Raw genomic sequence first — 18,601 nt, forward strand, 5'->3', positions numbered from 1 at the left:
GTGTGAGTTGTTAGTGGACAATTCCTCTTGCAAACATGCACCAGAGTCATGAACACAGATGGTTGAAAAAAATGGTTTAACCAATTTCATTTCTGCTTGTGAACTATCCAGGCTATAACTAAATAAGAGTCGGAAATCCCAACACTACTAGAAAAAGGGCTAAAGATAATATGGACACTAATGGCGCACCATGTATGTGGTGCGTCATTGCTATATAGTAATGGCGCACCACATACAGCTGCGCCATTAGTAGTTTTGAAAAAAGAAATAAAAAAAATTTATGTTAATAATGGCGCACCGTGGGATAGTGCACCATTACTAGTTGACATAGTAATGGCGCACCATACCCACCGTGCGCCATTAGTAGTTTTGAAAATAATTAAATAAAAAAAATTGTTAGTAATGGCGCACCAGTGGACAGTGCGCCATTAGTAGTTTTAACTAGTAGTTTTAACGTGTTTCTCTTTTTTTCCCTTCCGTGAAATGCACCATTTCGTTTCCGTGAGAGGCATGGATTTGTTTCCGCGAGGCACGACTGTGCCTCTCCGAAACAGAAAAAATGTTTTATTTTGTTTTTCTTCCACGAGAGACACGAATTTGCTTCTGCGAGAGACACAACCGTGCCTCCCGGAAACAAAAAAACCATATTTATTTATTTATTTATTCCTCCCACGAGATGCATAGTTTTGCTTCCGCGAGAGCCACGTATTTGCTTCCGGGAGAGACACGGTTGTGACTGTCGGAAATGACTACCGGAAAGGAAAAAAACATGCTCCTGGTGTGGTTTTTTTGTCCAAATTTTTTTGTTAAAAAGAAGTTCGTCAAAACCTATCAACATGGGATATAATTTTGAAAATCTCGACGCGGGGAATCCAACACTAAAAATGTTTGAGATTTGAATGCACAGTTTAAGAGATAAAATGTTTTGAATAAATGGATCTACGAAAAAAGAGAAACTATTAGGTTGTCATAACTTACGGAGGTGGAAGTGATCTTTGGAAGTAGTACTCCTCAATTTGTGATTTCGCTACCACACACATACCATGGTCGCTACGTGGCGCGTGCTTTTAGCGACAGACGCACAGGAGAAGCTCTCGTAGCGCTGTAGTAGTTACACTTCTATATTTTTGTTCGGTTACCAACGAAAAACCGAACCGATCAAAATGAGTTCCGATAACAAAAGTAAAAACCGAATTTTACATTACCAGTATTAAAAATAAAAAAATGGGTTATTTGGTTTTCAGCTTCGGTTCCTCGGCTTTTATGCCCACCCCTAGTGGGGGAACAAGGAAGTAAGTTAATTAGGCTGTGTTGTTAGAGCAACTCCAATGGGGCGACCCATTTCGTCCGTCCATGTCCGTTTGGGTCCGTCTGGACAAAACCGACTGCCCAACGCGCGGACTCATTTCCATTTTGTGTCCGCACGGACTCATTTTGGTCTCAAATTTGGGTTGCATTTGGGTCCGCTGCGGACACAAAGCGGACGCTTTCTGCGTGCTCCTCGTCCGCTTCGTCCACTGCATGCGAGGTATGGCCTACTTGTCACAGGCTCACTTCTGTGTCCTCCTTTTCTCCGTACTGGCCCACCACCCACGCACCAGATCTCGTCCCGCGCTGTGCTCCTTGCCGGCGCCCGAAGCTACTCCTCACCGGCGCCCGGAGCTACTCCCCGCCAGGCGCCCATCCCCCGTCCCCTACCGGAGCTACTCTGCCTGGGCCTTGCATTCATGCGAGCTAGCTAGCTGGCGTAGCAGCTAGCCACACGCCTGCGTGCACCGCTGCGTGCGTGCAGACCAGCTAGCTAGTCGGTCGTGTGCTAGCTAGCTAGCAGCAGCCTGCTGCGACGCGCCGCGCGCCACCGCGCTCGCCCCGGTAGCCCCACTCGCCATGCACCGTCGCATGGGTGCTGACCAGTCAAAATCACGCTGAGAAAGCACGAAAACTGCTTTTGCTGAGTCTAAGGGACGAAATATGTCCGATTTGAAAAGTTAAGGATGCAACTCGTCCGGTTTCAAAATTAAGGTACCAAATCTAGACTTTGTCAAGTTGAGAGATGAAAAGTTTACCTTTCTTTTAAATTAATTGTAATAACAAGAGTAGCAACGAGATGCAGTAAAAAGTCTGAAATAACAATTAGCCAGTGCCACATACCAAAGGGAAGCCCAAAATTGAAAAGGTAAACACTTGATGAAGAATATGATTAGAATAATATCTTCAGTACAACCCCCCTAAACACATCAACGATGGAGATTTGTTTATACCTCTTCATGAGAAAGGGTAGGATGGTCTTTTTTTGATTTTTTAGTTGATGATGAGTTTTTTTTCCGTCAAGATGTATACGACACCCAACCCCCGCCGGACTGGGCCGGGCCCAATGCTGATGGTTGTAGTAAGCGCGCCCCTCACGGGTTGTAAAAATTGAAAAGAAACCTAAAACAAGTGGAGCTATCAGGATTCGATCCACAAACCTCTTGCACCAAGCTTGAGTGACTCACCAATTGACACAGCTAGTGACTATGTAAAGCAATGATCGTGAAATCTTAAAAACTAACACCAGGGAACACGCCTTTTCACAGATTGTAAAAAATCACAAAAGAAATGAACCAGCCAGGACTCTAACCACAGATCTCTTTCAACAACCGTGAGCGACATATCAGTTAAGCTGACTAATGTTTTTGCAAAACAAGGAGTGCACATACTTAAGAACTAACACTAATCCAGAATTTAGGCACCTTTTCAAAAAAATCAAACATTTGTTGGAAATTCTGAATATATTTTTACAAATCAAGTAATCTTTTAATATCCAATAGTTTTCGAAAATTTCATTTTTTAGAAGCATGACATATTTTTCCTAGCATGAACATTTCAAATTTTTTTTAAAGAGATATGTTAGTTCAAAATGTTAGGAATATTCTTTTGAACAACATTTTCAATAATTTTAAAGAGATATGAGGAGCGTGCAAACTTAAGAAGTAACATTCTGAACAATTTTATGAACACAACTTGAACACTTGCTTTCTTCTGGTTTGTTTCCCTTTTTTATTTTATTTTTCCATTTTTTCCTTTTTATTTTTTCCAGTTATTTCAAATGTGTGAACCTTTTAAAATAAAAAATAATGAATTTGTCCTATTTTTTAATCCTTTTCACTTTCTCCAGCTTATTTTTCCAACTTTTTTGGTGGACTTTTTTGGAAAATTTTCAACATGGATATTTTTTCCAGCATTGATGAAATTATTTCAAATCCACGAACGCTTGGGCCGGCCAAATAGGTGCCTCACCGGAGTGATGAGATCACCCATCAGGGTGGTAGAAATTGAAATTTCCGTTTTTACCATGTGTTTTTGATTTTGGTTAGCAAACCTAAAACCCGAAAATGGCAACCCAATACAATAAATCGATATTTCGTTAACCAACTGATTCGGTTTGGATTTCAGTTTATAATGAAAATCTTTTTGTAGCGCACACGTAAAAGCTATGACACAGCTACTAGCGCTTCCCTTGTGTCGTCCTCTAATATCCATGACCACCTTTATCCTCTGAGCATACCTACGCGTTGTGGTAGTAAACAACTAAGACGGTTGCCGCTGCATGCTCTGCCTGCCCACAAAAGTACTAGTAGTTGCCCTTGGGTTTTGCAATTAGGTGGACAATGAAGCCTAGCAATAGCTTAGTTGGTTTAGCTCTCATGTGGGAAACAAAGCATGCATTGGGCCCTTCATATCCTGCATGGTTGGACACGTGCGTGCGATTGAGCCTTTGGTGTTGGGTGACACGCGTGAGGGAGCCTCATACTGGATGCCTGGATTTCTGTTTTTTCTTTCAATTATACGGTTTAATACCGAACCTGATCTGAATTCGGTTATTAAAAAGAAAAAACCAATGTTTGGACATTTTTGAAATGAACCCAACTTCTGCAAGCAGGTGGGGATGCCCATGATATGCATCCATGCCAGGTTTGAACGATTTCTGACACCGTATGCAAGTCGCGAGACCTCCGACCATTTATCAGTAGTTTTTGACAGAGAAAACTCTAGAAAAGGCAAAACTTGTCGAAACCCAGACAACTTGAACTGGTGCCTTGAATTGGTCATAAAAGGCCATGAAAAAAATTGGGCCAACTAAAGGATGTTGAGAAACAACATGCTCTCGAACGGACCTTTATGGCATACCCGGACACTCTCCGTTGAACAGGTCTATTTGGACATTCTTGAAATGACCCCAAATTTCCAAGCAGGTGGGCATGCCCAAGGTAGGCATCTATGCCAGGTTTGAACAATTTTCGACATAGTATGCAAGTTGTGACACGTCCAGTCATTTATCGATCTTTTTTTTTACCAAGAAAACACCAGAAAATGTAAAACTTTTCGAAAACCCAAGAAACTTGGCATGGTACCTTGAATTGGTCATACAAGCCATGAAGAAAATTGGGGCCATTTCCATTTCCATTTGTGTTTTTTTGGGACATTTGGTAACGATCCCAACTTTTGCTAGCAGGTGGGCATGCCCATGGGTTGCATCCATGCTAGGTTCGAAGGGAAAAATATTTAAAGTCATAATAAAAATAGTTACTTAAAACTATCATATTGGTGAATTATTTTCTGTTTTTGTGAGCGTCAATGGGCCAGCCCAGTCGGCCGGCCTCCTGCGTGTGCTGCCATCTATTTGACGCTACTCCCGAAACATATGGAATTTCCTAATTGGCACTCGTCGCATTAAGTTGTCAACCAAACGGATAAAATGAGCGAAGCAAATAACGTTATGGTCTCGCCTATTGAGCATCGTTAGTGACCACTCAACCTTCAATATTTAGAATATTTTTAAAACCAATTTTCAGAATTTCAAAAATATTCATATTTATTAATCAATGTTCAAAAAATTCAGAAAATGATGGTCTTATGCTTCCGTTACAAAAATTGTTCGCAATTACAAATTTTTTTGTTGTTTTTTCATTCCTTTTCTGGAGTTGCAAAAAAGTTCACGTTCCAACAATTGTTTGTGTTTACATAAAAATTTGAATTATAAAAATGTCCCGGTTTTAAAAAATATTCGTGTTTCAAAGCTGTTCATGGTTTGAAAAAACTGTTTCAGTTTATTTTATATTTGTTCAAGAATCTGAAAAGTGATTGGGATTCACAAAAAAATCATGTTTTGTTTTCAAAAAAATATTTTGCGTTGAAAGTGTTTAAAATTATTCTGCATTGTTCTTATCCTTAAGGCTTCGCGCTGATATATAGGCAAAAACATTAGCTAGGCGAGCTGGTTGTAACACGTTTCTTGAATTCAGTTGGTCCCTAGTTTGAATTTTTGCAAGCGCGGTTTTATTTTTGAACCGCTGCTACACGCTATCTTCATGGGCCAGCCCAGGTGGGTGATCTTCTCTACGTATACGTCCCGGGGGCTACGCACCATACTCACAAAACCAAGTACGACATGTGAAATGACTATATTACCCTTTATACATTTTAGAAGGGGGGTTGTACCGAAGCGGGTCTCTAAGATATGCATCACATAGTAACACAATAATTTTGCGTCAGAAAATACTATGGTTTATTACAAAAACTGACACCAAGCCATCCGACATTCACTACTCGGAAATACGAGTACGTACTCCATGGCATTCATATCGATGGATCGATATATCTTGATATATGTACATATCTATATAGGTCAGAGAGATGAGCGATGGGAGGAAGTTTGATTTTTAGCTTTCCATGTGTCAAACTTGCCGGAGACGAAGTCATAGTGGCCGCCGACCAGCTTGACTGTTCCGTTGTCCACACCATCCTTGACGAACGGGTAGGTTCTCAGATTGTCGAGGGACACGTCGACAACCGCCTGTGGACGAGAACGATTAAGAGAGATCTCTCGCTCAGCGAGTTAATCCATCATTCACACGCAAAAGAAATTTAGCATACATTACAAGCTAACTGCTAAGTACTACTCCCTCCGTTGCTTTTTTATTTTGCATGTCAAATTTATTTTAAGAAGTTTGACCAAATTTATATTAAAAACTATCACATCTAGCATATGTAAGATGTTTAATATGAAAATTAGGTACTTGATGCATCCAATGAAGCGAATATCTAATTCGGAGCTCGAGCTCATCTACACCCTATGAACAGTAAATAAAAAAAGTTACTTGACAAATTAAAAAATTCCAGATTTTTTTGTAATGAAAGATGCTTGAGTGCAAGATCTCCGTGTCAAGTTCCAGTGCATTTGGACATCTAAGCAGCTCTTGGCAAAAAAATCGGGTCCAAACTGTAAAAGACAGTAAACTTTTTCACGGGGCCCTAAATTTATGTTTTTTGCTGAGAGTTATTCAAATGTTCAAATGCTCCGAAATTTGGCATGAACATCATGCACTCAAGCATATTTCACCACAAAAAATTTATAACTTTTTTATTTTTTTCTAATATTTTTAAGAAACTTACTGTTCACTCTCTGGCTCACCTGAACCCGGGAGCTAAAACGCCGCGTCCCCAATGAATCGATTACAATATGAAAGTAAAGTACTATAAAATGGTAGGTGGCCTATGGTGCAAGCGAACCTTTTCCAAGAAGGCACATTGCTGCTCTGGAGGTTTGCCTGAGTACTCGTCTTCGACCTTCCTCTTAGCTGATAACCCGATCCTGACCCAGTCCTCAACAAATTTGCTGAGACCAACCAACCAAACAGCTCCGGTCAGAAACAGACCAAAAAAAGAATCAATCAGAACTAAGCTACGTACTTACAAGCAGTCATCCGCGCCATCCTTGAGTGAGAGGAGGGTCTTGATTCCACCGCAGCGGCTGTGGCCAATCACCACGATGACCTTAACCTCAAGGACGCAGATGGCGTATTCGATGGCCGATCCAATGCCAGTGTGCTTGTTCTCACAATAGAAGGGGACCATGGCGCCGATGTTGCGGACGATGAATGCCTCACCGAGTTCTAGGCCCAGGGTGACTGATGGGCACACACGCGAGTCAGCGCACGCGAACACTAGATACTGCAAAACAGATTTTATTGGCAAAAAAGTGAAGCATCAAGAGGATTCAAACACAATAACATATAGTCGGCCTTTGCATAACTAGGCTACACACAGCAAATACTAGTATACACAAAAAATCACACCAGTAGATAACAAATTCATATAAAACCAAACCTATGCGTAGGCGAGAAAAAAGAAACTCAAAGTGATCAGATCCGCGATCAGCAAACTACAACAATGATCATATTCGCACCAACTATCTCATAACAACACACAGACAACGAGGTTCTTAAACAGCAACGCTTTTAGGTAGAGATAGATTCCTTCAACAAGGTAACAACGTAAAAACATCATCATTACCCGGTATAACCAAGTGAGGTCAGAACTAGACTACCATCGACATCATACATTACAATATTTCTTTCAAACTCCAACATTTCACAATTTTTGGCGATAAGAAGAGAAACTACTCATTATAGCTTGGGGCATATTAGTCAACGTGGTGAAAAAAATAAAGAATGTGTTCATATGATGATATTATAAGAGCATGGTCAAGAGTAGTCACAATAGAGAGTATCATATACTAGTATCATGCATATGATACTAGTATATATGATACTATCTTCATAATGCATAGTATTATAGCTTGATATCATAATGACCTTATTTATTGTCATACATGACACATAATATTGTATCATTTAATACGATACTGTATTATATCATGATACTCAATCCTTTCCTTCCGAACTAGATTGTGTGTCACATCGGAAAAATGCCTAGTTGACACGTATGATATTATCAATGATACTTTAATTATGACCAGCCTTATAGCTAGTTGACAGTTTTATGCATCCGTCATGTCATTTAGAGTCCCCATCTCCAGTCACTCATATATTAACGTGGTCTATAAGGTTGACTGTTAGGCTAGCATTTTTTTCAACCTTATCTCTTTCTCCTTCTTTGTAATTACTACATTTGTCTAGGAGCAAGTATAGAACCAGGCTCTTACAAGTGAGATTTTTTAATGTATTTATTGTTCGCGTAAGTAAAAATGCTATGTAAAGCAGTATATAAAACCCTTATCATACTTGCTCTGATAGGTGGAATAGACATTTTTGACACTGCTTTGCACTGAAGGCTGCCACTTTTGAAATTCTATCTCGGACCACTTTTTATTTAGTCCGGCAGGAGAAACTCGGAACTAAATTTTGCTTTTGTGACAAGGAACCGAATCGTAGAGACACCAGGAGAAAGAAAGGCAAGCAAAGCAAGTAGCAGCAACGTTCACTGGTCGCAACAGGGCTGTTGGAGACAGCCGGTTAGAACCGTACGATGGCCTCTTTTTCCCTTCCCGCATGGTGTAGTCAACGCAGACGAAATAATTTTCCTTCTGCCGTCCGACTCGCACAACTCCGCCTTTCCGCCCACGCATGTGCTGCTCCCACGAGGCACGACAGCACCCCCTACCCCGACGTCACCTCCGCTCTCTGCAACATCCGCATCACACCTAGGCCCAACATCCCCGATGATCGTCAACGCATCGTCATGGATGGCCTCCGTGACTGGTCGTCGCACCCATGATGTAGCCTCGCTACGCACCGTTCAGCTCGCTTGCGCTTGCCTATCACCGGTTGTAGAACTTCCCCATGCCGGTTGTAGCTCGTTAGCCGCCAGTTCCAGCACCACCTCATGGCAGTTGCAGCTCGCATGTCTCAGCACTGGAGGTCATGGACCGTTGCACTGATGATGGCCCATCCCAACATCGACATAATGGCTTGTCCAAACATGCCACGGTGCCAGACGTAGCAAATTTAGACCCAAGTTCTAGCACGCTATGATGACGGTCGCAACATGCCAATGCACCCAACTCCAAGCATCAAACACATCAATACATAGGTTTCAGCATGCCATGGTGCTGGTCGCAACAAATTGAGATGCTAGTTCCAACACGCCGGTGGTCGCTTCACGCAGAGGCACCCAATTCCAAGTGCCCAACACGTCGATATGCTAGTTCTAGCATGCCACGGTGCATGTCGCAAAAAATTGAGACGATGGTTCTAGCATGCCATGATGGCGGTCACAACACGTAGTGGCACTGGTCGTAGCAAGTTGAGACACTGGTTCCACCATGCCATGGTGCTGTTCCCAGCATCGCACTTCAGTGGTTAAATCAAGCATTGGGTGGCCTGATCCCTGCTCGCTCCCAATAGCAATCGAAAAAAACACTGATGTTAGAAGCATCCCCATGGCAATAGCAATGGCCGGTTGACACCGCGTGTCGCTGATGGCAGTGTTGCACGTGCCGTTCGCAACTCTTTTTTTTGCGAGGGCAAAAAAAAGAAGAAGTAGGGACACTGGTGGCAGCCGTGGCTTAGAGCACCCCCTTGCTCCACAACTATAAGCGGGCCACCCCCTTGCAGCTAGAAGTGCTCTCGTGGTTTCGATGTTGGGAGATATTGTTTGCACTGTGGCGTCATGAAGATGAGAAAGCCACATAAGCGTGGAGCTCATGTGTGGGACGCTCGCTCGGTTGAAGAAGAGGAAAAAAGGAAAGAAAACATGTGAATAGGAAAACGACAAAGGGATAAGGAAACTTCTGGATGTGAGCGAGGCGACCGGCCTGACACGCAGCCGGTCACCCGGCTAGAAACATTTTCCAACCAAATCACTGAATAACCACTTGAATATGATGCATGATAGTAAGGCCCTTTTTTGCTGATTCTCCTAGAATCTTGAGGATCAGAGCTCCCGCATATTCTCCCAGAAACTTGAACCCATATTGTTTTGACAATCCTAGCTAGTTAGGGAGTCTAAATGGCTAGGATTTTTCAAAAAGTTCTCAGTTCAAGATTCTAGGACAATCTATGGGAAGGTCCGATTCTTAAGATTTTGAGAGAATCGATCAAAGTAACTTGCCTAAATCCAAAACGAATGACTTGATCATCTACCATACCAGCCATGCCTCTTTGTGAGTTACCTTGAAAGGAATACAAGCCCATGTCTGGAAGTTGATCCACCCACTGGTAGCACCATTATAGTGGGCTCTTAGACCTCTTTCAATGCAAATGTGCTTAGATGAGGTGCTAAATATATTAAATGCCTTAGCAACTCAAGTTCCCAATGCATAGGTACTAAGCTTTTGGGTGCTAAGCTTCATGCATTTAATTAGTTGTAGACTCAAAATTGTGCTTCTATCTAGGTACATGTGCTTAGCACCATTTCTTTCTAGGGTCACCATACTACTGTCTCTTTTCTTAACTAGCATGCCACATCGGATTTTTTGCTTAGTTGACAATCTTAGCACATGTACAAGGTGGAGCATTGGGATGGGCCTTATGTATGTAGGCAGGGCGGCAGGGCCACAACCATGTATATCTGCCATGTTCACCGGTCTTGTGTGTGGAGTTCTATAAGGTCTAGTTGGGTCAAATTCGTAGAGAGTGCATGTATGTGGGCGTCTATTTGCTTTAAGATAGGTGAACTCGTTTATATCATTAATCCTTAATTTATGTACTAGGATCCATGCATGCCAGATTTTCGCTGCTTTTGGCATCTCCATCCACCCAGCTCTCATGCTTTTTCATTTTCTCTCCAAATTTCAATCTAGTATATCTTCTGAATCGAAAGTACAAATTATGTTGCTTTTGCATATACATGTTCGTTGCAAAAGTACTTTCGACCAAGGCCAAATTAGAATACATTTAGGCAATTTTTAAGGTTTTATCAAGTTTCAAAAACTTGATAGTTGTAATATTAAGTTTTTACCATGTTTCCTTTGTTTTTAGGGCTTCGGGTTAAAGTCTTAGTTTCTAAAACTTGATGAATTTATCATTCGTTCCTATCAAGTTTTGGTAGTTGAAGCTTGATGGACTTTTAAAAACTTGTCAAAACATATTCAAAAGTGGACTTGTTTCAATGCCCTCATCACAAGCAACACAAATATGCAAAAAGAAAATATTGGACTTTCCATTCAGAAGATATAAAAGATTTGATTTGGAGAGGAAATGTTAAAGCATGAGTGGTGGGGTCGATGGATCTGTCAAAAGCTTTGAGAAGCTAATATATGGTCATTACACTACTAGAGAAAACCTTATAGGTGGAGGCTTAACAGTAGTGCAGGTCAGAGGCAGGCACTACCGCTACTTTACAGTAGCACGGGTCCAAAGCAGCGCTACTGCTAACGATCGTCCTACTAATCCAACTTGGTCACTTTGGATGGATCGTGAGGTAATCAGAAGGTCAGAAATTTGTGTGCTCCCACACATGTGTGCCACAAATCCTCCCTTCCTGTTGGGTTCTTATATGTGATTGATTTCGGTGCAAGGTACAGACGCAAGAAAAAACTAACTGGAGCCTATATATCAAGAATCCATCTCAAGGTGAGGATCTTAACAAGAATGCAACATCCTAGCCATATCCATCCAATTCCTGGTCATTGCACCTGGCTACTACTTCCTATATTTCAAAACATTTATTTAAAGTTCTGTGTTTGGTCTAAGTCAAAATTCCTTAAGTTTCACCATGTGTACAAAAAAAATTAACATCTAAAATATCAAATATATATTATGAAAGTATGTCTTATGATAAATCTAATGAAAATAATTTGGTGTTGTTGATGTTGGTATGTTTTTCAGTAGCATAAATCTAGAACTTCAAATATTTTGAAAGAGAGGGAGTATATGGGATATAGACTGGCCTGATAGAACAATACTAGTATTTTTTTGCGCACTTTGTCCTCCATTGAACACTTGGGAAAAACTTCTCGGATTGTCACTCATCCTCAAATTACCCTAGACCATGCACGCTTAACCTATAAGTTCATTGGAGACGAGCTTCTGGTAGAGAAGGTGCACATTGTTTATATGAGTAGTCTATCATTCCTATTAAACCATGATGTCATAAGTTAACCCATCCCATACATTTGTAACCTGCAGGTTCTTCGGACACGAGCTTCCGAAAAAGAAGATGCATATTTTTTACGTGAGTAATATATCATTCGTATTAAGTGAGGATGATTAACAAGGTGCACCTTCTTTTCTAAGTGTATAGAAAGCCTAATATTGGTCTATGGGGTCAGTCAAGGTCACAAATGATAGCCAAGAAATTGAGGACTATGGCCGGGGTGTTATAAAGATGTGTTCACTTCTTCACAGGTCAATCGTGTTATACTTGGAACTCCCACCTTGGTGAATTATTATCCATAGGTTTTCATCAGGTTTTGATCTATCCATAATTTTGTACATCCTAACTGTTAGTCCTCCTGTTTCCTCGATTCCTAAATAAGTACAACCCACTACATATCCTACATGTCAACATGCATACTTCCACATCATAATTTTTTTTTTGTAACCGTTAGATTTACTAACTTGGTGCACTAGCATCCATCCGATATATTCATGAGAACCTTCTACCATGCAACATGCAATAGTGCATTCTAAGCGAGTTTTAAATCGCATTGCATTTAACGGTGACATGCACTAAGCCCATTACCTATTTTCCTAGGAATGCAACAAAGCCACATCAGCATGCCATGCATGTAAGTAAAAAGCTACATTTTGTATTAGTGTGTCCATGCAGCAATCTCATGCCACATCATCAGTTCATGCATGTATGTCATTAGTTAATTTTTTGCACGAAATTGTGCACTTTCATGGACACCGTATATGTATTGGGCGCTTGGAGCATACCTTTCTAGGTTATCATTGACTTTTTTGTTTTGGAAATGACACTCTTTAAACTGAATCTAGTATTTTTCTCTTTTATACACCATTTTTATATGTTTTGTATTTTTGAAATATTTTCAAATCTAAATGAAGAATACTCTTAAATTTTATTTTTGTCAGTTTTATTTCTTTATGTAGAACCTAATTATGCATTTTTTAACAAAGATTACAACACCAACCTCGCACGGGATATCATCTAGATTGTCCTCGACATAATCATGCCACATAAGCAAACCATGCATTTACGTCATAAGTTGTATTTTTTTTGCATTATTCTATGCATGCAACGCTGCTACATCGTCAAAACATACATGTTAGTCATCCTTCATATTTTCCTTAGAAATGACTCTCTTAACTGTAAGTTTCAAAAAAAAAAATTTCTCTTTTCATTCGCTTCATTGTGTCTGTTGATTTTCATGCTTACAATGTCTTCCCATTAGATTTAGTTGTTTTTAGCAATTATTTATGTACTTCTTGTTACAAGGTTTGGATCAACGTGAGGTCATCTAGATAATATATAACCGTAAGGGAAAAATCCTATCCTATCGTCCACAAGACCATAAAAGTGATAGGGACGGTGACATCTGAATAAGCCAAATCATATATCATGGCTATGCACATGTCAATCGTTACCAATGCAGTGCATATCTTGAAAGTGCATGAGACAATTTCAACAGAAGATTATGCACTGCATATCTTTGTAGTTGGTTTAGCAAATAAACTAGTATCATGTGCAATTAAGACAAGCAGTCATTTCCTTTATTATATCATCCTTGACGGTAATAGCAAATGGTACGGGCACCCCACCCCCCAGATTCAGCGTGTATCCCTGGTTGTACCTGGAAATCGCACGTGCCGGGTCAAGTACCTGCCAAGCCCTACCCGATCGCTCGATTGCCTCACGATTCATGAAGTAGTTGCATCCCGCATGAAGGCAAGTAAATTTTAAGTTTCAAGTGTTGAAACTTATGATTGGTTACCTGAAACTTATGATTTTCTCGCTCGCTCTTATCAAGTGTCATAGATAAAAAATTTAAAATATTTTTTTGTTGGTTGTAGCCAAAAAATCATGATTTTATCAGTCGCTTGGATCAAGTTTCAAGAGTTGAAACTTAACATGTTTTTTTGAATTCATGAAATCATTTTTGAAATGGATCTTATTTGAATGCCCTTGACACGGGAAACACGAATATGAAAACATAACTTAATTTGGAATCTTTATTTAAAAGATATGAAGGTTTATAATTGGAAGCCAAAAGAAAAAGCACGCCTGAGGGACTCAGTGTCAACGGCTTTGGATACCAACATCAAGCAACATTGTTCTACTACTAGAACAAGTGAACAAGTATTGCTCGATAAAGTTAGTCATTCCCTCACTACCTATGGGCGGGGTACTCCTCGCACCGTGTTGTGGTTAGGAGGAGGCACTGAGGAAGTTGTTAGTCTTTCTAAGAATGATGCATCACCTTAAGTAATGAAGATCTCCTTGGCCCCACAAATAATAGTACGGCTCAAGACCTCTCGGGACTAGATTTACAATCCACAACAGGAAAGCCACGTGTTTTTGGACAGATATTTGGTGTGGTGAGGAGCGGTTATCCCAGGCTTTTCCACGGTTATTTGCCATCGCCTCAGACCAATCCGCCAAGATGGCGGAAATTTGGCGGAACAGGCAATGGGCGCCTCAGTTCGGGTGTCCTTTCGGGTAAATAGAGAGTGAGGATTGGGAAGCATTGCGTCAAAGCCTGGATGGTCTAGCAGTGGGTCACGGTCAGGACGAGGTCATCTGGCGCTTGGAGCCATCAGGACGCTTCTCCACCGGCTCCTTATACAGAGAAATCTTCAAGTCTATAACCCCGTGTGACATGTCTGGGATTTGGAAAGCGCGTATCCCGGCAAAAATTAAGATTTTCCTATGGCAAGTGGCTAGTAATCAAATTGCGAGTGGGGACCAAATGCAAAAAATAAGAGGCCCAGGTGATGGCAAATGTGTTTGGTGTGGAGAAAACGAGGATTGTGACCATATCATCTTTCGTTGCACCATGTCTCGATTCATGTGGAGCTCGCTGAGGGTGGTAATAGGATCTACATGGAATCCGAGTGGTTTTTCGCACTTCGATAGGTTGGCTAGGGACACCTCCGGGAGAGATAGATGGATGGCTTGGGTGGGATTTGGGGCATTAGCATGGGCTCTATGGACCACAAGAAACAAGGCTTTGATAGAGGGAATATTCATCAAACACCCGGCTGATTTATTATATAAAATGGTGTCTTTCTTGCAGTTCTGGAAACATCTGTCAAGGGAGCAAGACAGAAGGCACGTGGAGGGGCTCGCAGTAAAGGTGCGGATAAAGTGTACTAAGCTTCGTCGATCATCACAAGGGGCGCCACGGACATGACGCATGTCTATGCTACCTCGAGAGCCTGTTGGTTTGCCCCTTCGGTGTGGCGCTGCATCGTCCTTTGTCCTCTGGGCTTGTATCGCTTGTTTTTCTTTTCCGCACTTGGTAATACTTTTTGATCCGGAACTCGTGTTGGATCTGTAAGTGCCTCAGTTTAAGGCCGGGCAAGCGCCTCTTTTCTAAAAAAAAAATAGTACGGCTCGATAGCAGTAAATAGAGAATCACCAAATCTTGAGAGAACACATTTACTGGCCAAGCTTCCAGACGAACTCAACGAGCCAATCAACAATCGCAAAAAAAAGCAACCAGAATTGGTAGCTAGCCAGAGAGAACATTTTAGTTATGGTGAGGTACAGAGGGTACTGTACATACCCTGGGTTTCTGTTTGGTCTTGAGCCGCTCGAAGAGATCCGGCTTCTTGCTGCCATAGCCCGGTCAGAGAATAATCAGTTGAAGAAAGCAACAATAAATAATCTCAAATAGATGGAAGCAAAGCATAGCGGCAGCATCAGAGAGAAGAAGCTTACTCGTAGACCTCGGTCCTGAACTTGTCGAAGCCGGTCCTAAGGCGCTTCTCGTCGGAGTCCATCTTTCTATCTGCAAGGGTGGTTTGAAGAGGAAACGGACCTTGTTGGAGGATGGTACTAGGTTGGTTTCTTGAGGAGGGAGAGGAGGTCAGTTATATAACAGCAGGGGAGGGGAGGGGAGGCCGCATTTCACGTATGTATACTTTTCTTTGTGACGCGGTCAAACAAACATGACGACACGCCCAAAGGAGAGGGCCTAGTTTTTTTTGACTGTTGGTAGTTGCTATCAAATTCATTGATCCGTGGTAAAAACAGCGAGCTACAAGGGAACCTAGAATGGGTGCACAGCAAGTAAACTCAAAGGCCCGAGGGCCAGAGAGAGGAAAGAAAAAAGAAGGGCGGGCACACAGGTCGCCCAAAAAAAAACCGGATTTTCTTCTTAGGCACCTGGTTTGGTGGTCCATCAGAATGACAAGAGCCTCCCTTTCTTCTCTTTAGGCCCTGTACAACCGCAAGTGCTTACACAGGTGCCTAAGAAGAAAATCCATTTTTTTTAAGAATGGATTACACAGGTGCTTAGGACGGATGGCAGAAGCAAAGTCTTGCTTCCGGTGCCAGCCAGTGCTTACAACAAATAAGCGCTCCTTTCAAGTCACGATGGCTCGACTCAGTGCCTCGCAGGCAAAAAAGAAAAGGGCCCAGCTAGCACCTCATACCAAGCACTACGCGTTGAGGGTTAAAGAAATTTTCGAAGCGCCATGCAGCTAGCACCAGCGTTGTACAAGGTCTTAGTATACTCCTGTTGATCAAGCCCGTCCGTGAATCAATGGTGATTTGACTTTTCTTTGGCGAGAGAAGAGAGTGGAGATGTTTTTTATAAGACACCTAAAATGTATATATTTGATACTACTATTTATCAAGGAAAGTAATAGCCAGTATAAAAAACAAATAACTAGACGCGAATCGATCAATACAAAATAAAATGGCCTATGCTAGGCGCCGGCTGACAGTTGGAAGCGCGTGGCCCGTCGCCTAATAGCCGTCCAATCTAATTAATTACGTTCATCTGATTGCATGTCAACTGATGTCCTTGGTCGTCCCTTTCCCTCGCTCAACTCTCTCAAACAGCTTCTCACACGCATTTGCGCCAGAAATAAAAGGAGGAGACTGTTAGTTTATTCTGCGTGCAGTCCGCGCCACGCCGGCGTCTCCTGCTACATCATCGCGAGCCGCCCTCTATCACGGCCACTGCACCGTCCCTCGCAGCATGACTCGCTGTGCCTCTGGTTGACCGTTCTTGGCATCGACGACTGGTTTTGCAACTTTCCGTCGACCGTCGCAGCTCGGACAGGGTTCGATCACTCCAAAAAAGCTTGCTTGTCCCAATAAAAATGTATCACCGTCGCAAGGAGGATAAATTCGCAGTTTTGACCTTTTCTAAAAAGTTGAGCAGGATCTAACCCCATTTTCTTTAAAAAAAAAGGGATATGCCTTTTCCTACAGCCAACCTCCCAATGGTAGCGTAACACACCCTACTGCCATACATTTAGGTAGTAGGAAACCGACAGGCAGACGGCTAACGGTCGCCAGTGCTGCTGACGTGGAAAAGGGTCCTACCGATGAGGCCCCTGGCGGTAGGATATGTTGCCCTACCGACAAGGCCACTCGCGGTAGGATCCTCAAGTGGATAAGTGGTTGGGGTGGGGGCTGTGCACCCACCTACCCATTCACCCCCCTCCCCCGAGCATATATAGCCCCTCTTCCACCTCTCTCCCTCACACATGGACCTCTCAAATCTCTCTCCATTGCTTCAGATTTGTCCGGTAGATCTGGATCTTTTTCATCACTCAAGGAATCTCTCTCACCCCCCTCATTTTGGTTGGCTGGAATCATCTATTTTTCTTGTGTTGCACACTTTTGTGCAAACCCTAGTTCCTGCTCTTGTTGTGGTGAAATCACTGTATATGATGCATTTCAGAGTTAAGCAAGATCTAGTGTTAGGGTTAGTGGTTTTGTTAGGGTTTGGGTTAGGGTTAAGGTAATGATGACGGTAAAAATTACTTGTTGAATTGTAGGGTGGCACCGATTTTCTTTGAGTGTACTGCTGAAGCGGCGGCGAAGCATGAATGCGTAGTCATTGAAGAAGCGATGCAGGCGTCGGTTGGCACCGTCGATGAGTTGAATGCAGCTTCAAGGGAATTCTCCAAGTACTATTTCTCCGAGTGCCCTCGAAAGTTGTTTGAACATAAATAGAAAAGGATACATGACCTTCAGACGAATGAAAAACTTCGTAGACGTGGTCTTGCAAGGTAAATTGCATTGTGCGCAACAAGGGAAGAATTGGCTTAGCTGGACTTGGATAACCTTGGCCAGGTCATTGACTTGGTAATGAAGCAAGGACCATCGCCGATACCAAGACATGCTTCTCGCTGGGCTTGGATCCTTGAAAAAAGGATATCATTTTTTGCAACCTGGGACCGTACAAAAAGATATTATGTTGAAGCCTGTGCCAGATCGTAGTAACAATTATGCACACATGAAAAACAGAAGGGGTTGAAGTCCATGAGCGCCTCTTGTTGACCTCTGTGATGTCATAGTGTCATTTGAACTATAATGGCATAAATCCCTTATCATTTTCTATATCTACCTTAGTTGAACTCCGTATGTGTTATGTAATCTTTGTTATTTGAAACCATCAAAACTTCGTGTTTATGTTTTGGCGAATTTTAGGTATTAGTTTCCTGCCTTTATAGTTTGTCTAGCTAATTTCAACAATGTGCAATACACTAGTACATAACTAATAATTAACCAACTATAGAATTATTCATTACATATGCTTTAGATAGATTGACATTTAGTAAATTACTTTGTGATCTGCAGCCTAAGTTTTGACTTCACATTAATTCGCAGAACTGCTTTTTGAAGATAGGTGCTCGTACATCATGTTGTAACACATGAGGTCAGTTTATTA

The 18,601-nt window shown here is 41.9% G+C and overlaps 1 protein-coding gene across 1 annotated transcript; it reads right to left on the minus strand.

The window, feature by feature from the left end:
• Positions 1-5,541: 5,541 nt before the first annotated feature.
• On the minus strand, positions 5,542-16,723 carry LOC125520972 (carbonic anhydrase, chloroplastic-like). Its single transcript, XM_048686013.1, has 5 exons — positions 15,631-16,723; positions 15,476-15,524; positions 6,737-6,993; positions 6,553-6,658; positions 5,542-5,836 (listed from the first exon to the last, which is right to left on the minus strand). Exons 1-5 carry the CDS (start codon positions 15,690-15,692, stop codon positions 5,669-5,671), a joined length of 642 nt encoding a protein of 213 aa, XP_048541970.1. The 5' UTR covers positions 15,693-16,723; the 3' UTR covers positions 5,542-5,668.
• Between the last annotated feature and the right edge of the window lie 1,878 nt (positions 16,724-18,601).

This window comes from Triticum urartu, chromosome 7, assembly GCF_003073215.2.
Source record: "Triticum urartu cultivar G1812 chromosome 7, Tu2.1, whole genome shotgun sequence".
Lineage (NCBI taxonomy): Eukaryota > Viridiplantae > Streptophyta > Magnoliopsida > Poales > Poaceae > Triticum > Triticum urartu.

Coding starts and splice junctions, on each gene's coding strand:
- LOC125520972 (XM_048686013.1), bottom strand. CDS start 15,692: ATGGACTCCGACGAGAAGCGCCTTAGGACCGGCTTCGACAAGTTCAGG. Junction 6,994..15,475: donor AGACCAAACAGAAACCCAGG/GTATGTACAGTA, acceptor TCTGTTTTGCAG/TATCTAGTGTTCGCGTGCGC. Junction 6,659..6,736: donor GATGGCGCGGATGACTGCTT/GTAAGTACGTAG, acceptor GGTTGGTCTCAG/CAAATTTGTTGAGGACTGGG.